General features: G+C 40.8%; 1 protein-coding gene across 1 annotated transcript in view; it reads right to left on the bottom strand.

Annotated features, from left to right (window-relative positions):
- ABHD2 (abhydrolase domain containing 2, acylglycerol lipase) overlaps positions 1 to 20,281 on the bottom strand; it is a 103,309-nt gene that overhangs the window by 42,597 nt on the left and 40,431 nt on the right. The window contains exon 4 of the mRNA XM_081289868.1: positions 397 to 572. Coding sequence (XP_081145994.1) covers positions 397 to 572 — 176 coding nt within the window. The remainder of the gene's footprint in view (positions 1 to 396; positions 573 to 20,281) is intronic.

Below are 20,281 nucleotides of genomic sequence, written 5' to 3'. Positions count from 1 at the left end.
CACTAATCTTGCAGGGCTGTGAGGAGGAGTAAATGAGATAACCTCATATATAAAGCACTTAGAATAATTGGGCCTCTGTTGCGATGTTGACTCAGCCCTGGTCCTGGGTGGGGATGCTGGGCCCCAGGCTCTCCCCAATCCTTTTAGACTACACTTTTGTATTTCACAAGAGAATTATACGACTGTTTTCTACAATGCTTTCTCTGGAGGGCTATTGGGACTGGAGCAAATTCTCATAGGACACTACTAAGTGATGACTCTCAGCAGACTTACAGCCCCCAAATGCAGTGGGACAGTGGGTGGCACAAGCCACATGTGTGCTCCTCACTGTGTTCCCCACTGACTAGTGTTCCTTCTCTGAGAGATGGCCCAATTTTATGACCTAAACTTGCTCACCTCCAACACAGTGCTCAGCCAAGGGCTCAAAGAGGTCAAAAGTAGAAGTGGCTCCATCAGACATGGTGATAAACTTCCGGTGCCCATAAGGGTGTGGTGACCTCACCCTTCCCATCTTCCCATACAAGGCTGTTTGGATGTGTCCACTTTTCCCCCAGATCAGTGGTGGAATGTATCTGAAAAAGAGAAGAGAGGTCAATTTTCTCTACATTCCTTGAACAAACTTTCAAACTATTTGAGTTTTTTTCTTGACACATTCTATACCCTAAGCAAAAAGCAAGAGATTTTTTTATTACCTTACGTCCTTGCCATGATTTACCCACTTCCCCCATTTATTAATGTATCCTGCATCATCAGAGTAGTTTTAGATTTCAACCAGGGTATGCTTATATAGAGAGGATTTCAAATTTAGAGTATTAAGTAATTCATCATGGGTTATTTCCATAACATAGAATAAAAGGAAAGAAATTTTGAACACATTCTAACTTGACAGGGTTAGCCTCCGTAGTATTGAATGAGCTAACGAATATAACACAGGTAGCATGGTGCATATGCCCACTAAAACACTCACTTCTTTCCCTTCCCTTAAAACAAGACAGGTCACAGTTGCAGTGATTGCTCCATTAACCAAACCTGCTGCTCTCAGCCACACTGGGAAGGGCTGCAAACTCTTCTAAGAGTCCATAAGTGCCTTGGGATATGTTGGGCAGGGGAAGCATGACTATGTAACCCAGAGATTATGCTTGAAGGGCAGAGCAGTGTAAACATTTGTTGGATTAATGAAGGATAAAGGCTTGTTGGCCTAAGCAAGGTATGATGCCTCCCTTACAAATGTCCTTTGTGAAAACACCAAGGGACTCTGAACTTTGGTAAGAAATGCGAAGATCACACACCAGCTAATTACTGGGAAAAGGTGTTTCAAGTACAATTAAGAAATAATGATGATCACGACCACAGTATAAGGTGATTCCCATTTACTGAAACTGCAATTCCTTTCTTTTTTGTGGTTTTTCACCTAAGCCTGATAGTTGGCCTGATAGAGTCCTTATAATATAAGACGACATCAATCTTTCATCTCTGTATTATGTCACAGAGGCGTTTTATTAATAATTCACCCTATTTGCCAATTCATGCCTGTCATTTCTCACAGAACCAAATGATCCCAGATACACTTCTTTGATTTACTCTTTTTGTATATGTGTAATTAATTAAATGTACATTAAGTTAAGGGAAGTGAACTATCATCTTAAGCCAGTTCTCAGACAGCTTCCTCTCTGGGGGTGGGGAGAAGAGGAAGAGTATTTTAAGAACCAAAAGGACATGAAGCCACTTGCCAGTATAACACCACAGGTGCAAATATCAGGGCAGAAGCCATGGCATTTGGAAAGCAGACAAAGGCATTTATAAGAGTTGAGTGGATTATGACAGGAACAAAAAGCCAGCTTTATAAAAATTATGTCAAATTAGACAATTGGATACTATATAAGATTTAGCTGTATAATACATAAAGGGTCTCAGACTACCAAGTTGGACATATACTGTACATAGAGAGAGAGAGGAATGACCCAAGAAATCAAACTCCTGATTACTCTAAGAGGAAAATCAGAAGATTATTTTTGCTTATAATATTAATTAGATCTATAAATATGCTAAAGTTAAAAATATCAGAAGAATGGGTAAATTTCCTGTGCCTATCTTCTGATCTTGTTTACAATACAATATAACTTAGAAAATATGACAAAGGAATGCAACAAAATCTCATTTTGGCTGTTCACAGATGTCACATGTAATGATGTGTTAACCCTGATACCGTGCTCCTAGTTCAAGATCATGTCACTCTGAATCTTGTCAACAACCCCCCACGTGGCCTCCTGGCCTTTACTCTTCCTCCTGCCTGCTCCATCCTCCACACTGCCAATGGAGGGATAACCTCAATGCACAAATCTGATCAGAGCCCTCCAATGTATGAGTCCTAGCCCAGCCAGGGAGGCTGGCCACTTGTGGTGCTCATTTTATTTTCTGCATAACTCCAGTAAACCTTAACCATGGGCCTAATACCACCCCACTTGGGCATGCCTCTACCCAAGGTGCTCATGCTCTGCTTTACACTCAAGTTCCTGCTGGCCAGCAATTGTCTTTCAGGACTCACTCCCAATCAGGTTGCTGGGGGAGTTGCCCCTTCTTTGTGCATAGTTCTGTCCTAGCACCCAGGTGGCCTGGTTAATTTGGAAGCTTTTTTTAAGTACACCCCTCCTGCCATTCATTCACCTTTGGATCTATCCCTTGGGCACTTGAGGCACATTAAGCATTCAGGGGGAACTTGCTGAAATGATCAGAATACAGATCCACTTAGTAAATCTAAAAGGAAAAATATGTCTTTAAAATATACAAAAATATATTTTAAAATAATACACACCATGATAACATAAATTTGGCTATCGCACGATCTGCATTTGGCTAATGTCTTCTCTCCAGCCCATTCTTAGATGGGGGTAGGATAAAATCCTCACAGGGTGTGTATGTGTGTGTGTGTGTGTGTGTATGTGTTTAGGAAACAACTGCCTCAAAATCACTTGGGACTTTCTCTGTGCAATGCAAGGTCTATTGTGCATAGCAAGTATCACAACCTTTAATTTGATGACAAGACCACCTACTGATGAAACACTGTTTTTAATTAGCTTCACAGTAATACAACAGCAAGATTTACAAAGCTGAGATTTTGGAACGCATTTACTACAGTGGGGTTTTACTGTATGTTTTTGTGTTTACGTAACTTCTCCACAAACCACAAGGAAAAAATCTAAAAACAAAAAATAACAAAATAGGTGCCTAGTTACATGGTCTAGATCAAGGGAGGAAATATGGCCCCAAACAATAAAATATTTTGAAATTTATATAAACATACAAACCCTGAAGAGATGCTGCTACATGAAAGAGTATGTTTTATTCTAACTACCTACATGGTAGTCTGTCTGAAAATATAGCTGCCAATCATTTTACTTATTCCTGTCTCCACAAGTCATTCTCTGTTCTTCCCTTCAGGAACTTGATTCATGTCCTGTGAATCTAGGGTGGCCTATGACTAGATGGGTTAACAGAATGTGGTGGAAGGACTGCTGAGCAGATCTGGGTCCAACCCTTAAGAGACCTGGCAGGTTTTACTCTTTCCTTCTTGGAACCCTATCCAGTGTGAGAGATCAGACAGAGGCAACCCAGGGGAATGAGAAATGGAACTGAGCTGTGTGCATTATAAATTTTATAGATACTGCCAAATGGCCTTCCAAAACAGATGGATCAAATGGATCAATGTACATTCCCACACAGAGTGCAAGACAATAATGTTCCTACCTTCCTCACCCTCATCAATAATTTGCATTATGGATATTTTACATTCTGGCCACTTTAATTAATAAAAATGGACATCTCATTTCAACTTGTGTTTCTTAAGGTTGATCCAATATATAGCTAAAAAAAAAAGTTTCTTGCTTGAATTTGCATTTCTCTGATTGATTCACTAGTCACTTTTGTCTTCTATGAATGGTCTATTTATATTGCTTGTCCATTTTTTTTCTATTATATTTTAACCTTTTTTTCCTATTTCTAAGTATTATTTTTATTGCCTTTACATTAAGCCATTATCTATTATATGGTGCAAATGTTCTCTCATATTGTATATTTTAACTTCATTTTTACCTTCCATAATATTTATATTTTGTGATTAACTTTGGTAGTTCATTCAAACCTTTGTATTTTGTATGTTGTTTTAAAAAGTGCCATTCTAATACCCAATTATAAATATATTCTCCATTGTTTCTTTCTGTTGTTCCTACAGTTTTTAAAAAAGGGATTAACATTAAATCCATTTATTTCTGTAAATGATGTAAAGGAAAGATCTAACTCACTTTTTCCTAATAGATGAATCAATTGTCCTTGCACAATAAATGGCCCATCCATTCCTTACAGATTTCAACCATCATCTTTAATACATACCAAGTTCCTAATTAATTATTTATATTTGTTTCTATACTCTGTATTCTGGTTCATCTGTCCAATTTTCTATTCATGTGCCACTATGACTGCTTTATAGAATCAGATGGGATATTTTGAGAGTTGATAAGTTGGCAGACTGTTTTCCAGATGAATTACAAGACTAGCTTGATCAGTTACATAAAAATTTTGAAATTTTTGATTGGAAATGTACCAAACATATATTACCTTGGGGATAACTGACATCTTTAAAACATTGGCTTGTTCCCATCTAAGAACAGGGCACATCTCTCCCTTAGGTCCTATAGTAAAACTTTTTTTTCCTTTGTGTTAGAGTACTCAGTTTGACTACACTAATTTGTAGGTATTTCTATAGGCTGTTCTGAAGAGTTGAAGCATCTAGGCACATTTTATTCCTAACTTCCTGAAAGCAGGAATTCTGCCTTCTAATTCTTTACTAATCCACATGCTATTTTGTCCAGTGCTATGCGTGACTTGTGGTTAACAAAGTCTTATTACCAAGAAATGAGCTAGACCCTGATGAAATATAGAGGCCAGACTGTCCTTATCTTCTGAACCTATTTATAATCAACATCTGGCTTTATTAACAAAACTACCCAATGGGAAAGACCACAAGGGAAAATCTGAACCTTCTTCCCACCCATGTCCTCTTCCCCCACACACAGCCTTTGGGCAGATGGAGCAAGAGCAGATGGTTGCTGGTCTCTTAAAGAGTTGAAAAAATAAAGGTGACTAATGCTCATTTTTGCCCTAAATCAGTGGATAACCAATTCTTGTGGTACTTGGGTCCTGTGGTTATAGATTAAACTACTTTACAGTTGGCTGGCATAGCCAACTGTAAAGTAGTAGATATTCCCTTTGATTATCTCATACTTATCAAGTTAGCACAGGACTTAACATACAGTGGGTATTTAGGATATATTACCTGAGCTTGAGTCCCCATCAAACCAAATGCCCATCACCAGCTACTCTAACAGGTAAGACGCTTCAATTAAAGCAACAAAACCCAACTCTGATGAATTTAAAAAAGGAAAATAAAGAGGGATGCTGGGCTGCTTATCAAATGAACAAGAGGCTGCAGAGACAGGTATGAAGAGCAGGCAGGATCCCAGAAAGAAATTGGGGGTCGCTCCAGGGATGTGCTCTTTGCACTGAAAGGAGCAGCATCCTCCAACTCCACTTGAGAGCCAGTGAGTATCCCATGAGTGGGACATCTGGAAAAAGGGATGTCTTCATTTTCAGAGAGGGTAGGTGGAGCACCTTAATTTATTAGCTGCAGACAGAGGGAGAAAAGAATGTCCCCAAAGAAATTTGTATGTCCTTCAAAAGGAAGAAGGAATGCTAGGCAACCAGAAAGGGACAGATGTCTCCTATAAGTTTTTGAGCTGACTTTTCTTTGGTTCAAGAGGCTTCTTTAGAGTTCCTGATGCCCACATAGCCCCCATCAAGCCACTTTATTCCCACCTAGTTTTTCCAAAGTCTCTTTCTTGCAGTGCTTGTCCCCAACCCTGGTCCCAACCCTCAGCATTTCACATATTTCTCAAATGTATTTATCTGACTATAAGCATGTGCTTCACCTGTAATAATATAGATCAGAAATAGGCAACCTGATTGCTCAAGTGTTTTTTTTTTTTTCACATGCACCCATCTTTCTTGAAAGCAAATCTACCCACACACATTAAGTGTGCTTCCTTTAAAAGAAACATTCAGGAAAGCAGAGGCTTATTTTCTTTTCAGAACTGGGAGTTGAATTCTACTACTGAGCTACATGCTCAGTTCTTTTATAAAAACTTTTTATTTTGACACAGAGTCTTCCTAAGTCACCGAGGCTCGCCTCAAATTTGGGATCCTCCTGCCTCAGCCTCCCGAGTGGTTGGGAATGACAGGTATGTACCACTGTGCCTGGCTGGTCAGGAAAGTAGAATTTTTTAAAAAATACCTTTTTAGTTGTTGATAGACCTTTATTTATTTATATGTGGTGCTGAGAATCGAACCCAGCGCTTCACACGTGCCAGGCAAGTGCACTACTGCTGAGCCCCAGCCCCAGCCCAGGAAAGTAGAATTTTTAAGACTCCTAGTCGATGATCTTTACTGGTCTTAAAGTAGCACATTGTGAACCCACACCCTGGGCCCTTCCACTTTTTTGAGGTAAAACTCATATTACATGGAATTAACCATTTTAAAGTATGCAATTTAGAGGTATTTAATACAATCACAATATTGGGCAACCATCAAGTTCCAGAATGTTTTATCACTCCAAAGGAAATTCCATATGCAATCTGCTTTCTGTCTCTATAAATTGACATATTCCACATATTTTATATGAATGAATTCATACAATCTGTGGCCTCCTCTCTTGTGCTTTTTCACTTAGCATGATGTTTTTCAGGTTCACACATGCTGTAACATATCATCAGTATTCATTCCTTGTTATGGCTAAAGATTTCATTGTATGGATACACCACATTTTGTTTATCCACTTGTCATTTGATAGACCTTGGGTGGTTTCCACCATTTGGCTATTAGAAGAGTGATGCTATGAATTTTGAGTACAACCTTGTGCTGGGAAATCATTTTCTGTTCTCCTGGGTATGTACCTAGAAGTGAAATGTCTGCGTTGTACAGTAATTCTATAATTAGCTTTCTGAGAAACCTCAAAACTTTTCCATAGCAGCTGCACCATTTTATATTCCCATTAGCAACATACAAGGGCCCGAATTTCTCCACATCCTCATCAACACTTACAATTTTCTATTAAAAGAAAATTATCAGGGGCTGGGGATGTGGCTCAAGCGGTAGCACGCTCGCCTGGCATGCGTGCGGCCCGGGTTCAATCCTCAGCACCACATACCAACAAAGATGTTGTGTCCGCCGAGAACTAAAAAATAAATATTAAAAATTCTCTCTCTCTCTCTCTCTCTCTCTCTCTCTCTCTCTCTCTCCTCTCTTACTCTCTCTTTAAAAAAAAATTAAAAAAAAAAAAAAGAAAATTATCATAAACCAGGTGTGGTGGGGTGGCTCATGCCTGTGAGGCTGAAGCAGGAGAATCACAAGTTCCAGGCCAATCTGGACAACTTAGTAAGAACTGTTTCAAAATTAAAAAAATAAAAAGGGTTGAGAATATAGCTCAATGGGAGAGCACCGCTGGGTTCAATCCCTAGTACTGGGAAGGAAAAACAAAACAAAACAAAACTGTAGCCATCCTAATTTGAGTAAAGTGGTATCTCATTGTGGTTTTGATTTATATTTTCTTTATGACTAATGATGTTTAGAATCCCTACCATTTTTGACTCTGGGTCATTTCCTTCTACTATATTTTCATCTCTCTCTCTCTCTAAAATCAATTACAATTTAAAAAACAAATTAGAAGTGGCACATGTCTATAATCTCAACAGGTGAGGAGGCTGAGGTGGAGGATCATGAGTTCAAAGCCAGCCTCAGGAACTTAGTGAAACCCTATCTCAAAATAAAATAGAAAAAAAAAAAAAGAGGGCTGGGGATGTGGCTCAGTGGTTAAGTGCCCCTAGATTCAATCCCCGTACCCTTCCTCCCAAAAAGACTGACTAGTTGATAAATAAATATACTATCTGTCTCCTTTTCATCTCACAATTGCTGTCACCTGAAAAGAAATCATCTCTCTCTGTCTCTCTCTCTCTCTCTCTCTCTCACACACACACACACACACACACAAAAAAAAAAAAATAGTTAAAACTGTGTAGCTTCTAAAAGTTGGCAAAAGAATCTAGTTTTCATGAAAACATTTAGACCTATACAATTTACCTGAAAGAACTGGACCTGCTGAAACTAAAACAGGAGAACTTAGCATAATGAAGCCATGTCACAATACATGTAACGGATGAAAAAGTGATCACTAACTCCCAAGACTGGTAGTACAATTTAAATGGAAAACCACCCTGATGAAGGAAAAATTTCATTGTATTATATTAAAAAATTCATCACAAAATCAAACAGGTTTAGCAGAATTTGTTTCAGGAAATACTTTCTCAAAGAAAACCCAGTTTAGTATAGTGGCATGTGCCAACAGTCCTAACTACATGGGAGGCAGAGGGAGAAGGATCACTTGAGCTCAGAAGTTGAGGCCAGCCTAGTCAACAAAGTGAAATCATATCTATTAAAAGAAAATAAATAAGCTGGGTGTAGTGGCACATGCCTACAATCCTGGCTACTTAGGGGGCTGAGGTAGGAGGATTATAAATTGGAGGCCAGCCTGGGCAACTTAGTAAGACCCTTTCTCAAAATAAACTAATAAATAAATACAAATAAAAAATTATTTAATGTTAATGTAACTCTGATGAAAATATTTATATTCAAAATGTCTGTGGGTTAATCCCTCCTGAGCGTGTTCTCAATAGGAGTGCAGGTGGCTAGACTTCAACTCATTCTCCCTTCCTGCATGTTCCTTCTTACTTGACCAACCTGAGACCAGAGACTTACAAAAAAGATGACATGAGCTAAGAGGTAACTGGGTGCTGGAAAAGATCCCAGATGCAGCATCTGCTGCAGGGCTGAGGAAAGGGAGGCTGGACAGGCTGCTTGGGGAGGAGCTCTGTGGCTGTCCATTGAGAGTCTTCTCCTCCTCCATGGCAAGGAAAGAATAAGGCTCATGATTTTGCAGAGGAAAAAAAGAATGGGAAGAAATAGTTACCATGCTCTAATTATCTAAAAGAATAAGATTCATGCTGGACAAAAGCCACTGGAATCTCAGTACAAAGAAATAGAGTTACCTAGGCTGGAGCCCGAGACCTCTCCTTAATGACTTAAGATACACTGGGTATCTTCCCCCAACAAAGGGAGTCCTTTAGCAAAGGGAGACTGTCACTGTGAATTTATGTATCTTTTTCTTTGAACAGGAAGCATGATGAATAAAACTACTTTTTTAGTCATCTGTAGCACTTCACAGTTTTTTAAAGTCGTGGTCTCATTTACCTTTGATGTCAATTTTGTAAAATGGGCTGATGTTGTTAATCCTGTTTACCATGGGGACCTAGATGCCAGAGAGTTGAGGGCTTTGTTGAAGTCACAATGCTGATCAACAATGGACTGAAGACTTCAACTAAGGCCTTGACCACTGTGTCCAGGGTTTAACTGGATGATAAAACTGACATGAAGAGGACAAAGAAATGCTTTCATTCTAGAGATTCCACTAGTCATCCTTGAAAAATATTAGTTATCTAGAACCAATGCAAATGGGGCTGACCCTAAATAGCCAACAGCCAGCCCAATTTAGTACCCAAAGGCCAGCCACTAGATGTGCATATTCTGGTGTTGGCTTTTTGGGGGGATTACTAAGGATTGAATCCAGGGGTGCTTTACCACTGAGCTACATCCCCAGCCCCCTTTTTGTCTTATTTTTTGAGACATGGTCTTGCTAAGTTGCTAAGGCTGGCCTCAAACTTGCAATCCTCCTTCCTCAGCCTCTGAGTTGTTGGGATGATAAGTGTGCACTGTGGTCCACCCCAGCTAGTGCTGGCCATCTCCAAATGTGATCTCCTTTTCAGCAACATGAGAGCCCTAGTAGTTGTTCCTGATAAACGTCTGCTTATTGAGGACCTGGTGAATAAGGGCATCAAACCAGAAGCTGGTGATGAACAGGAGAAAGAGCAAACACTCAGACCAAGTTCTGGGGACTCAGCAAGTTTGTGACAATGACATTCATGGCAAAGGAGAATCACTCAGAAATAACTCCTTTCTCCCATTTTAACTTTGTTCTCATCTCCATCATTCTGTTTTTTTTAATATTTATTTTTGAGTTGTAGTTGGACACAATATCTTTACTTTATTTACTTACTTACTTATTTTTATGTGGTGCTGAGGATCAAACCCAGGGTCTCCCACGTGCAAGGCGAGTGCGCTGCCGCTGAGCCACAACCCCAGCCCTCTGTCATTCTATTTTTAAGAGGGGGTCATGTCTCACCTGCAGCTTGGTTCTCAAGTTAAAAGGTGAAACTATCAACTATATTATCAAGTAACACCCTGATCATCCCACAGAAAGGAACACACTGTCTCTCTTCAGCATGGCCCAGGCAGATGGCTGGCATGTAACTAGCCACATGGTTTTGGTGGCTTTGAGGTTGGGGCCAGGTTGTGAAACAACAATAACAAAAAAAGAAACACAAAAAACCCCTCTTCAAATGCAAGGATGCAAGGGTGTAACAAGATGATCCCGCCAGTAGGAGAGGCACACTGCTCACTGGCAGTGGGAACTTAGGCTCCTCTGAGTAGAGAGGCTTGTAGACAGGCCAGCATGAGTGAAGCTGTGTGTCTCCCTCTCTCTCTCTTTCTCTCTTTTTTTTTTTTTTTGGTACTGGGAATTGAACCCAGGGGCACTTCCACTGAGCCACATTGGAAGCCACATTTTATATTTTATTTAGAGACAGAGTCTCGCTGAGTTACTTAGGGTTTCACTAAGTTGCTGAGACTGGCTTTGAACTCGTGATCCTCTTGCCTCAGCCTTTCCAACCACTGGGATCTCTCTTTCTTGACAGAGTTGAATTCGCATAAGTTAAATGTGCATAAAATGCAACTCCACAGTATGTTAGAAAGCATATCAAGATAATAGTTAAATATTGCAATGATAACAAGAAATAAGGAATTCATCTTTAATTTATCTCCTGCATAAGTTCAAAGGCATTGGGTAGGAAAAGGAACTCTCAGCATAGAGAACTGTCAGCCATCCACAGCCCTGGAACTCATTCTTTTTTTTTTTTTTTTTTTGGTGCGGGGGATTGAACAACCCAGGGCCTTGTGCATGTGAGGCAAGTAGTCTACCCACTCAGCTATATCAGCAGTCCCAACTGTCTTGATTTTTAACTGTTCCATTTTATCTGAGCCCTTTTTGTCCCCTCCAAAAACTTGCCATTATTGAAATTCAAGGAATCTCAAACCCCCAGCTAGTACTGGTATATGGTAATGTACTTTTTTTTTTTTTTTTTTAGAGAGAGAGAGAGAGAGAGAGAATTTTTAATATTTATTTTTTACTTCTTGGCAGACACAACATCTTTGTTTGTATGTGGTGCTGAGGATCGAACCCGGGTCGCACGCATGCCAGACAAGCGCGCTACCGCTTGAGCCACATCCCCAGCCCTGGAACTCATTCTTGTTATAGGGATTTTTTTCCTTGCAGTATTGGAGATGGAACCCAGGGTCTTGTGCATGCTGGGCAAATGCTCTGCCACTGAGCTATAGCCCCAGCCCAGCCTGGAACTCTTTCTTGAGGCTTATTTAAAAGGTCAACTAGTGTAGCTCAGTGGTAGAGCATTTTCCTAGCACACGTGAGGCATTGTGTTCAATCCCTGGCACCACATACAAATAAACAAATAAAGGTATTGTAAAAATAAATAAATAAATAAATAAATAAATAAATAAATAAATAAATAAAAGGTAATCTAGCAAAACAGGTGACCATCTTCTTAAGTCTGATTCTAAAATGTCAGCACTGCAGCTCTTTTGGCAGGGCCTGGGGAGAAGCATTTGTGACTCTAACGCCTCCCTGGAAGCCTCCCCACTGCACAGACCCTGACTGTTCCTAACAGAGGCTGCTCAACTCTACCAACAGCTCCGCCCCTTTGCACTCTGCCCTGCAGGTTCCCTCTTTTGCAAGACCCAAAATGCAACTGAGGCAAAAAGCAGTGGGAGGGCTTCCCCACTGTCCCAGGGAGGCCACCCTAAAGAAACATCTCCCTCCACCAGATCCACAGAGCCTCGCCACATGGCTGCTCCTGGCAGCCTCACTCTCAAGTGCTGCTGATGTCCTCTGTTGGCCAAGATACCCACAGGGTTCAAGTCAGGCTGGCTGGGACTATCAAGGGACACGTGCTTAGGATGTCTCCTTGGTTTCCAAAGAATGCCCATCTCAACAGGCCCTCCACTCTGCTCAAAGTACACATTCGGGTAAAGAAAAACAAATTTCCCATTGTAGGAAAAATATTTGTTCACTGAGGAGGTGACCTTTACTCTGACCGAGAGATTTGTTTTAAGAATGACATGTGGACCATAAATGCCTAACTAGGTGCACTGTCAGTTCCTGGTAACAAACCAAAGACAGTATCAGGGCCGAGCCTACCTCCCCTAGATTCTTTTGGCTTTTAAATATCGATTCAATAAAACTTGACAGATATGGGTGCTATGAGGCAGACAGAGCATACAGCAAGTGACAGTGCCTGCCCTTTCAGGGTCTGTTATCTGGAGCAGGGATCATGTTGAACACCCAGAGGGCTACTGTCACAGAGAGGAGGGGAGAGCAATGGGTAAAGAGGCAGAATGGAATGACATTACAGGATGCAACCACATGGCAGAGAAGCATCAGTTGAACTTGGTTCAAGAGGGGGAGCCCAGGGTTCCCAGGGAGCAGGAACACTTCTGAGCGTTCAGTCAGGGGTGGGCTAGTCATGTCTCTCACTCAATCTTCACAACAACTCTGGGAAACTGCATATCATCCTCATTTTACAGCTAAGAAAAACAGACCTGGACTTGCCTGGTATTGCACCGCCAGGTTAGAGGATACGCCTCCAGCTCACTGCAAAGCTCTTCTTCCCAGCCACACTCACAGAGTTCTCACCAGCTCCCCCAAAATAACACTTCAACGTCCCTGTGCCTGGTTTTTTCTGTCTCATCAACTTGAAGAATGTTCTATGAAATCATGTTTCCCCAAATCGATAACTGAATTTGTGGAAACTTCTCTATGGCGTTCTTTACATGCATTCAACAGACAGCCATTTCTTTAGTTTTACATGTTTTTCATAACTGTAAATGCCTTCTGCATGTTAGTGGAGTTTTTTCCGGCAGAGACATCTGGAGGGTAATTATTTGAAGATTCACATTCGGTTATTTCTGAGATGAGGCCAGAATGATAATATGATCATAGTGGGTCTCTCCCCAGAGATAATGAGACTGGGGGCGGGGGGATGATAGTGAAACTAAGAGAGAAGGGAAATGCTTCTAGAAAGGTGACAGGTGTCTGATTTGGGGAAGCATTTTTGTCCTGCTTTAATAAATGAGAATAAACTCAACAGGCCCAGCATTGTTGGTGGGGAACTCTGGGAGCAAGCTTTGTAGTTGTTCTAGGGATTGAAATGCTGGCCTCTGGGCCTTCCTCTGTGATTTGTGCATGTTTGTGCACGCATGCACACATGTGCACAACAGACATATGGACACATAGGAGAGGCAAGGAAGCTGGGAAGGGGAGAACCTTTTGGTGTTTACAGGAACCTTCTGTAGATATGCATCCTGGATCCTGAACTGCCAGAGCTTCCCCTGCACAGGTCTGGGACTCAGGCCTCCTGCTGCTCCTGCTGGGTTTCTCTTTCCAATTCCCTTCCCGGCCTCTCTCCTGTACCCAGCTTGGGTCAACAGCAGATCTCTAGATAGCCCACCCACTGGGCTGCACCCTGCTCCACTAGGACTCAGCTGCCCAGAAGTTGCGCACTTTCAGGAGGCTGGCTGTGGAGCAGATCCTGCATACACATCATACCAGTTCTGCAGGAGTCAAGGGTGAGGCTGGGAAAGACTTCATCAGGAGCCTCAGGAACAAACATCCGGGCCTTTTATCTCATATTCAGCTTTCCAAATAGCCATTAATAGGCACATCAGAAATATGCTTTGAACACATTTCCCCTCCCAACTAGAGGCAAATACGACTTCACAGCTGCCACACATTACATTTTCACTGTTGTTGCTAAATATTCTATTCCTGATTTGCAGGATTCTGCACAGGAAAATTCCAATGCAAAGATTATTCTGTTTCTCCCAAATGACCAAAAGTGGCCTGAGGAAACAAGATAAAGATCATCTTCTGTCCCCTGTTACTGGTTTCTAAATACAGGATGGCAGGGCTGCTGGGCCAAGCTGGCACATCTATGACCCTTCTTGGATGCTGTGTAAGCTATTAAACATGAATGCTAAAGAGAACAGGCCCATAAGTTACCATAAAACCACTTAAAATAAAACCACACTTCTTTGCTCTAAGGAAAAATAAAAACTTTTTTTAAAGTTCAAAGAAAACCAGTTAAAAAGCCTTAGAATTGTTTTCTCATGTTAAGTGTATCTGATCCCATCATCTTCCTTGTCCCACGAGCAGCATTCAGGACTGGCCACATCACTCCATATGTGGAAGCACATGCACAGTCCTCTCTCCTTGTGGATATCTTCACCTGGTTGGTTTTCTTGTTTTGTTGTGGTGCTGAGGATTGAACCCAGGGCCTCCCACATGCTTCCACCTGGTTTGAAACTATACTTTAATTGGGGATATAATTTGCTAGATGCCTTTAAAGTTCTTTTTTTAAAAAAATTTAAAGTTATAGATGGACAAAATACCTTTATTTTATTTATTTTTGTGGTGCTAAGGATCGAACCCAGTGCCCCACGCATGCAAGGCAAGCATGCTACCACTGAGTCACAACCTCAGCATAGCCTTGAAGTTCTACCAAACAAATGTCATTTATTAGAGAATTAGTTCTGCAAAAAGCTAGTCAAACCTGACCTTTGGAAGATGCACTGGAGCTCCTGAAACCAGGATGTCAAAGTGCTATGCATGAAGTACAAACACACTCTGTTTGCCCACACTTTACAGCAAAAACACTATTCCCTTGCTTCACCTTTCCTATTGTGAAATTATGGATTTGAAAAAGTCACCTGTGCTGACCAAACAGGATACATGTTGACACAAGGCACCCAGAACATCTTTCTTTTGTCCCCATTGCCCCAGTCACCTCTCTCCTGTCTAGAGGACAGGCACATAGATGCCAATGGTCTGCTCTTTGTCCAACCCAGTATTGCCTTTGGCCCCTTCTCAGCCCAAGTCCTCCTCAAAAGCTGTGCCATGTTTGGGTGGGAAGAAAGAGAAGAACTGGAAAAATTCCATCATTTATCATCACTATTCCTGGTGGAAGAAAGGGAATACTTACTTGTTAAGCTCTTGCATTATCTACATGAAATCCTCCTTTAAGAACAAGACTTGACATGAGAGAAAGGCTGGAGAGGAGTCTAAGGAACAAAGCCACAGTGAAGGATGAGCCACAGAGAAGATCCGCAAGGCTATCTGCTAACCCTGCTCTTGCAAAGCCAGAGCCCAAGTCTAAAAGGGCCCCTGCAAAGAAGGGGGAGAAGGTACCCAAAGGGAAAAAGAGAACAGTGGATGCTGGAGAGGACGGGAATAGCCCTGCCGAAAATGAAGATGCCAGAGCAGACCAGGCCCAGAAAGTGGAAGATGCTGGAGATGCCAAGTGAAATGTGTGCGTTTTTGGTAACTCTATATTTCTGGTACACAGTTTGAAATATTATTTTTTAATAAGTTTTTAAAAAATACAGAATTTTTACTTTATTTTTTTAAGCTATGTTGCTAGCACACAAAACACTTTGTTGATCTGTTCTGGGGAAAAGGTATATGTCACAGATAAAATATCTCCAAAGTAGGACTGCTGTGGGGAAAACCCCTGTCCCTTCTAATTTTGAAAGACTTCCTCTTGGCTCCCAGAAGGAGGGATTCCTTGACATTGACCCATATGGCCACCTTGGTACAAATGTCTTGTGTGTAGTGTGGGAAAACTTGTTTTCATGTCTTCTGCTCCTCTATGCCATTACAAGGTCTCCCTTAATCCCAGAGACCTGTTGGGACCTCACTCGCTCCCCAGTTACCAATATGTCAGGCCATTTGGACTTTCCAGTGACAACACTGAGATGGTATCCCTCAAAAGAGCAGTAGTTCCTTTTTTTAGACTTCAGATCTTCGGACTGGTAATTCTGCCATTTTCATAAAGTCAGGATTGGCTTGTAAAAAGTTACTAAACAACATGCTAAATGTGAAATGTCAATCTTCACTCTAAACTCTCCCTATTTAGAGCATCAGATGAAGACTTCATTGGGTTTTATAGTGGCTTTCTGATTTTGGTAGCCCATCCAAGAAGGGAGTTAGAAAGTTGCTGTATACTATTAATAATTGTCCGCCCATGTCTTGCATGGAATACCATGATTGTTTATGAAAAGTATCTTTAATAAAAGATGGATACAGTTTGGCTTAGAATGCTGCCCCTGATCTCCCACCAGTAGGGAACTGCTTTCTCCAAGGCTCTTAAGATGAGATGCATTCTGGTGAAAGGTAACGGTGCCATTTACAGTCCGATGATCTTTCATTCATCTATGGTCAGACTCCAAAACACAGCGGTAGGTGGAATTGGGAAGAATCCTAGGGGTATAGATTGCAGGTGAAAGGCTGGGAGCAGAAAAGAAGCTTCTGTTTGTGGTTATGCAGCACTCCCTGAAGTATTATTATTATTTTTTTAGTTGTAGATGGACAAAATACCTTTATTTTATGTATTTTTATATGGTTCTGAGAATTGAACCCAGTGCCTCACACATGCTAGGCAAGTGCTCTACCATTGACCCACATCCCCAGCCCCAAGTGTATTGTTTTTACATGGAGATTTTTGGTAAATCTAAGGTTTGGCCTGGTAGCTGAGCTGGGAGTCTCCCCACTTTGTTTCTATTGGCAACCTCTAAAATTTTCAGATTAATAGAATCTGCTCTAGGCTTCTCTTGAGAGATGTCCCTGTGTCTGGCCATAAGATGTTCAAGGTAGAGGACACACTGCTCCTAAGGAGGTCTTCAAACAAAGATGTCGATTTTTTTTTGGATACCTCTAAAGAGGACTTCTTTCCTCTAGTGAAGTGGCAAGAAGTTATGCTAGAGTATAGGACTTTAAATTAATTCACACTGGCAATTTGAAAAAAAAGGAACTCAAATGTTGATATTTGACATGAGCACTTGGTAATACAGCTTGCCTTCCTCTGATATGCAGAAAATAACTCACAAAATGGCAAGCAATGATGTTAGAAAAAAAGATGGTTCTTAAAATATTTAATAAAAATGATTTTTTTGTCAGTAATTATATAGATCATTACTAAGAAGCCACACTCAGAACCTGACTCTATTCTTTTTTTTTTAATTTTATTTTATTATTTTTTAGTATTTGGCGGACTCAACATCTTTGTTTGTATGTGGTGCTGAGGTTCGAACCCGGGCCACACGCATGCCAGGTGAGTGCGCTACCGCTTGAGCCACATCCCCAGCCCCTGACTCTATTCTTGTTCCCAGTGAGTTCACAATCATGAGACAGAGAAAAAGAAGGAAACTTTATATAAAGCTCAAGGGACTTAAACAAATGAACTTGATCTGGAAAACTCTGCATCACAAACATGTCAATTCTCTCTCAATTGCCTATAAATTTAAAAGATGCACAATAAAAACAACAGAATTTTTACATTTGGAATTAAGCAAGCATTCATAAGTTCATCTGGAAAAATGAATTAGGATAATTGCCTAGGAAATGATGAAAAAGAAAAGCAAAAAGGGTTATCTGCCCTGCCCCACTGCCCACCATAAAACATACTATACTACTACAAAACATGCTATAAAACTAATGGTATAGTCTCAGGATCATTAACATAAAAGGCTGGAAACAAGCCTGAACATATATCCAGGAAATTTAATCAGAGAAAAAGGTGGCATTTGAATAAATGCGATAAAGACATATTGTTCAACAAATGGTGTTGGGCAAAGAGTAGACATCTAGAAAAGTAAGCTGGAGATACCCCTCACACCAGGATCATTTCTACAAGGATCCAACATTTTATAATAAAAATGAAATCATACATGTGCTGGAAGAAATATCAGAATTTTTTTTAATAATTCTGATACGAAGAAGACCTTTCTTAGGAAAACAGAAATTCCAGCAACTGGCGGGAGGCGGGGAAGAGTGAAAAATTTAACTATGTACACATTTTTAAAAATTCTGCATAGCAAATACTACCATGGGCAAAGTCAAAAGACAAATGACAAACCAGGAACAAATATTTGCAATTCATATCACAAAGGGCTAATTTCCCTAGTATATAAAGAACTCTCTCCTGGCTTTTGACCAGGAGAAAAATGGTCAGAGGCTACCAACAGGCAGTTGATAGAAAAGGAAATAAAAACAACTCTGAAATATATCTTTAAAAATACCAGTCTTTCGTCAAAGAAATACAAATTAAAACTACAGTGAGAAAATATTTCACCCACCAGTTTGGCAAATATCAAAAAGTAGGGGAGCCCTTGATGTTGACAGGCTTTGGGGAAACAGGTGCTCTCCTACAGGGACGTGGGGAGAGGCTACAGGGACCACACCTAGCAAAATTTCCATGCACTTCCCTTTTGACCCAGCAATTCCACTTCTAGAAGTGCATCTGATGCTCACACGTGCACATCATGATGCAAATACAGAATGACTCATTGTGGCATTATGAAAGCAAAAGATTACAAATAAATGAAGCTTTCCTGCAGGAGACTGGTTAAACAAATTGTTTATGGGATACTTAGCAGCTAAGACACAAATGGAGATGTTCTTCCTAAAGTCATTTAGAAGATTCTCTAAGTGATTCCACAAAGAGAAGATGAAAGACGAATGTAAGAGCCTGCTGCCAACAAGGTCAGCACCAAGGGAGGCAGCAAAGTCATAAATCTCACTGGTTGATGAGAAAGCTACTAGGAAATGCAGCCCTGAGCAGAAATGCAAAAGGAAGGAAACGCTGCAGCTGCCCTGACCTTTCAAGAAGAGGAACATAGTTCCAAAAAGCTCAAAGAAGCCACTGTTGATGGCTGTGGGTTAGTCCTGTTGAAATGGTAGCTCTCCCTATGGAGTGAGAATGCAAAAAAACATGTCCTCAAATGGTCAACAACTGTACCCTTGTGCAAAGTCAGGCAGCTTAAGGACCAGACCTTCCTTTTTGTCCACACAGTGAGAGAGCATCACAAAACCATATAGAAAAGCATGCTCTAGAAAGCTCTGCTAAAGCAAAGTTCATCTCTCTTTACACATGAAAGACAAATGCCAAGGTCAGGGGCTGGTGCCACCACTTATGGAGTGTCGAGTCCTATAGTTATGGGATTGCTGTTGGATATTGCCTTGATAATTTCCTTCCCTCTATTTTTTTCTGGCCTTTTTTGTAACTAAAATTATTTGGTGTTACATTTTCTGGATTGATTCACTAATTTTCTCTTCCACTTTCCATTCGCTTTTTTTTTTTTTTTTGTCTTTTTATTCTCCTTGCTGGAAGAGATACTCAATTTTACCTTCCAATCCTTCCAATAATCTTTTTTTTTCCTGCTCTAAAAGCTCATTCCTGTTCTCTGAATGTTCCAACTTTATAGTAGTTTATTCTTGCCAAATGCATACATACCCTCTCTTATCTGAGTATATGCATGACAGGTTTTAAGTTTACTTCAACCTATTTCATTGTGCTTCCTCTACTTCCTTTCTTCTGTTTGCTATCTTTATCTTTCATGTTCAAGGCTTTCTTCAAACGTCCTTCTATTCCTATTGCAAGATGAAGTGCTAAAAAACTGACGCAGAGTTAGCTATCTGTAGACACGGGGAGGACTGTCAACCTGGGGGTTCCAGCTATTCTAAGAGGATCCTCAAAAAGCAGTGTCTCTGGAACTTTTCTCTGGGGATAGTCTGTTTCCCCTCAGGAAAATCCCTCCATCTCCCTGGGGAAATTGGCTATGACTTCCGACTTGTTTGAAGGCAGACTCCATGGACTGGTGCCTCACACCCACCCTCAAGCTGCCAGTCTCTTGCCAGGGCAGAGCAGAGAGTCCTCTGGCTGTATGAGAGGAGAGAAGACTGGGAAACTTTCTACCAATCTTCATGTTGTCAGACACATTTCACACCCATGCTCAAAGATATCTGGTGCCTCCAATGCCTGAGCCTTCCAATCAGCTGATTTTTTCAGGATCCCCCTCTGCAAGCTTGGGTTTTAGATTTCTCTGGTCTTCTAAGTCAGTTTCCACCTGACCATCTGCTTTCTATTCATTCACTTCCTTC

This window comes from Spermophilus citellus, assembly GCF_964194105.1.
Source record: "Spermophilus citellus genome assembly, chromosome: 4".
NCBI lineage: Eukaryota > Metazoa > Chordata > Mammalia > Rodentia > Sciuridae > Spermophilus > Spermophilus citellus.
Note: the sequence above shows the minus strand (reverse complement) of the source record. Positions and strands in the feature narration are given on the sequence as shown.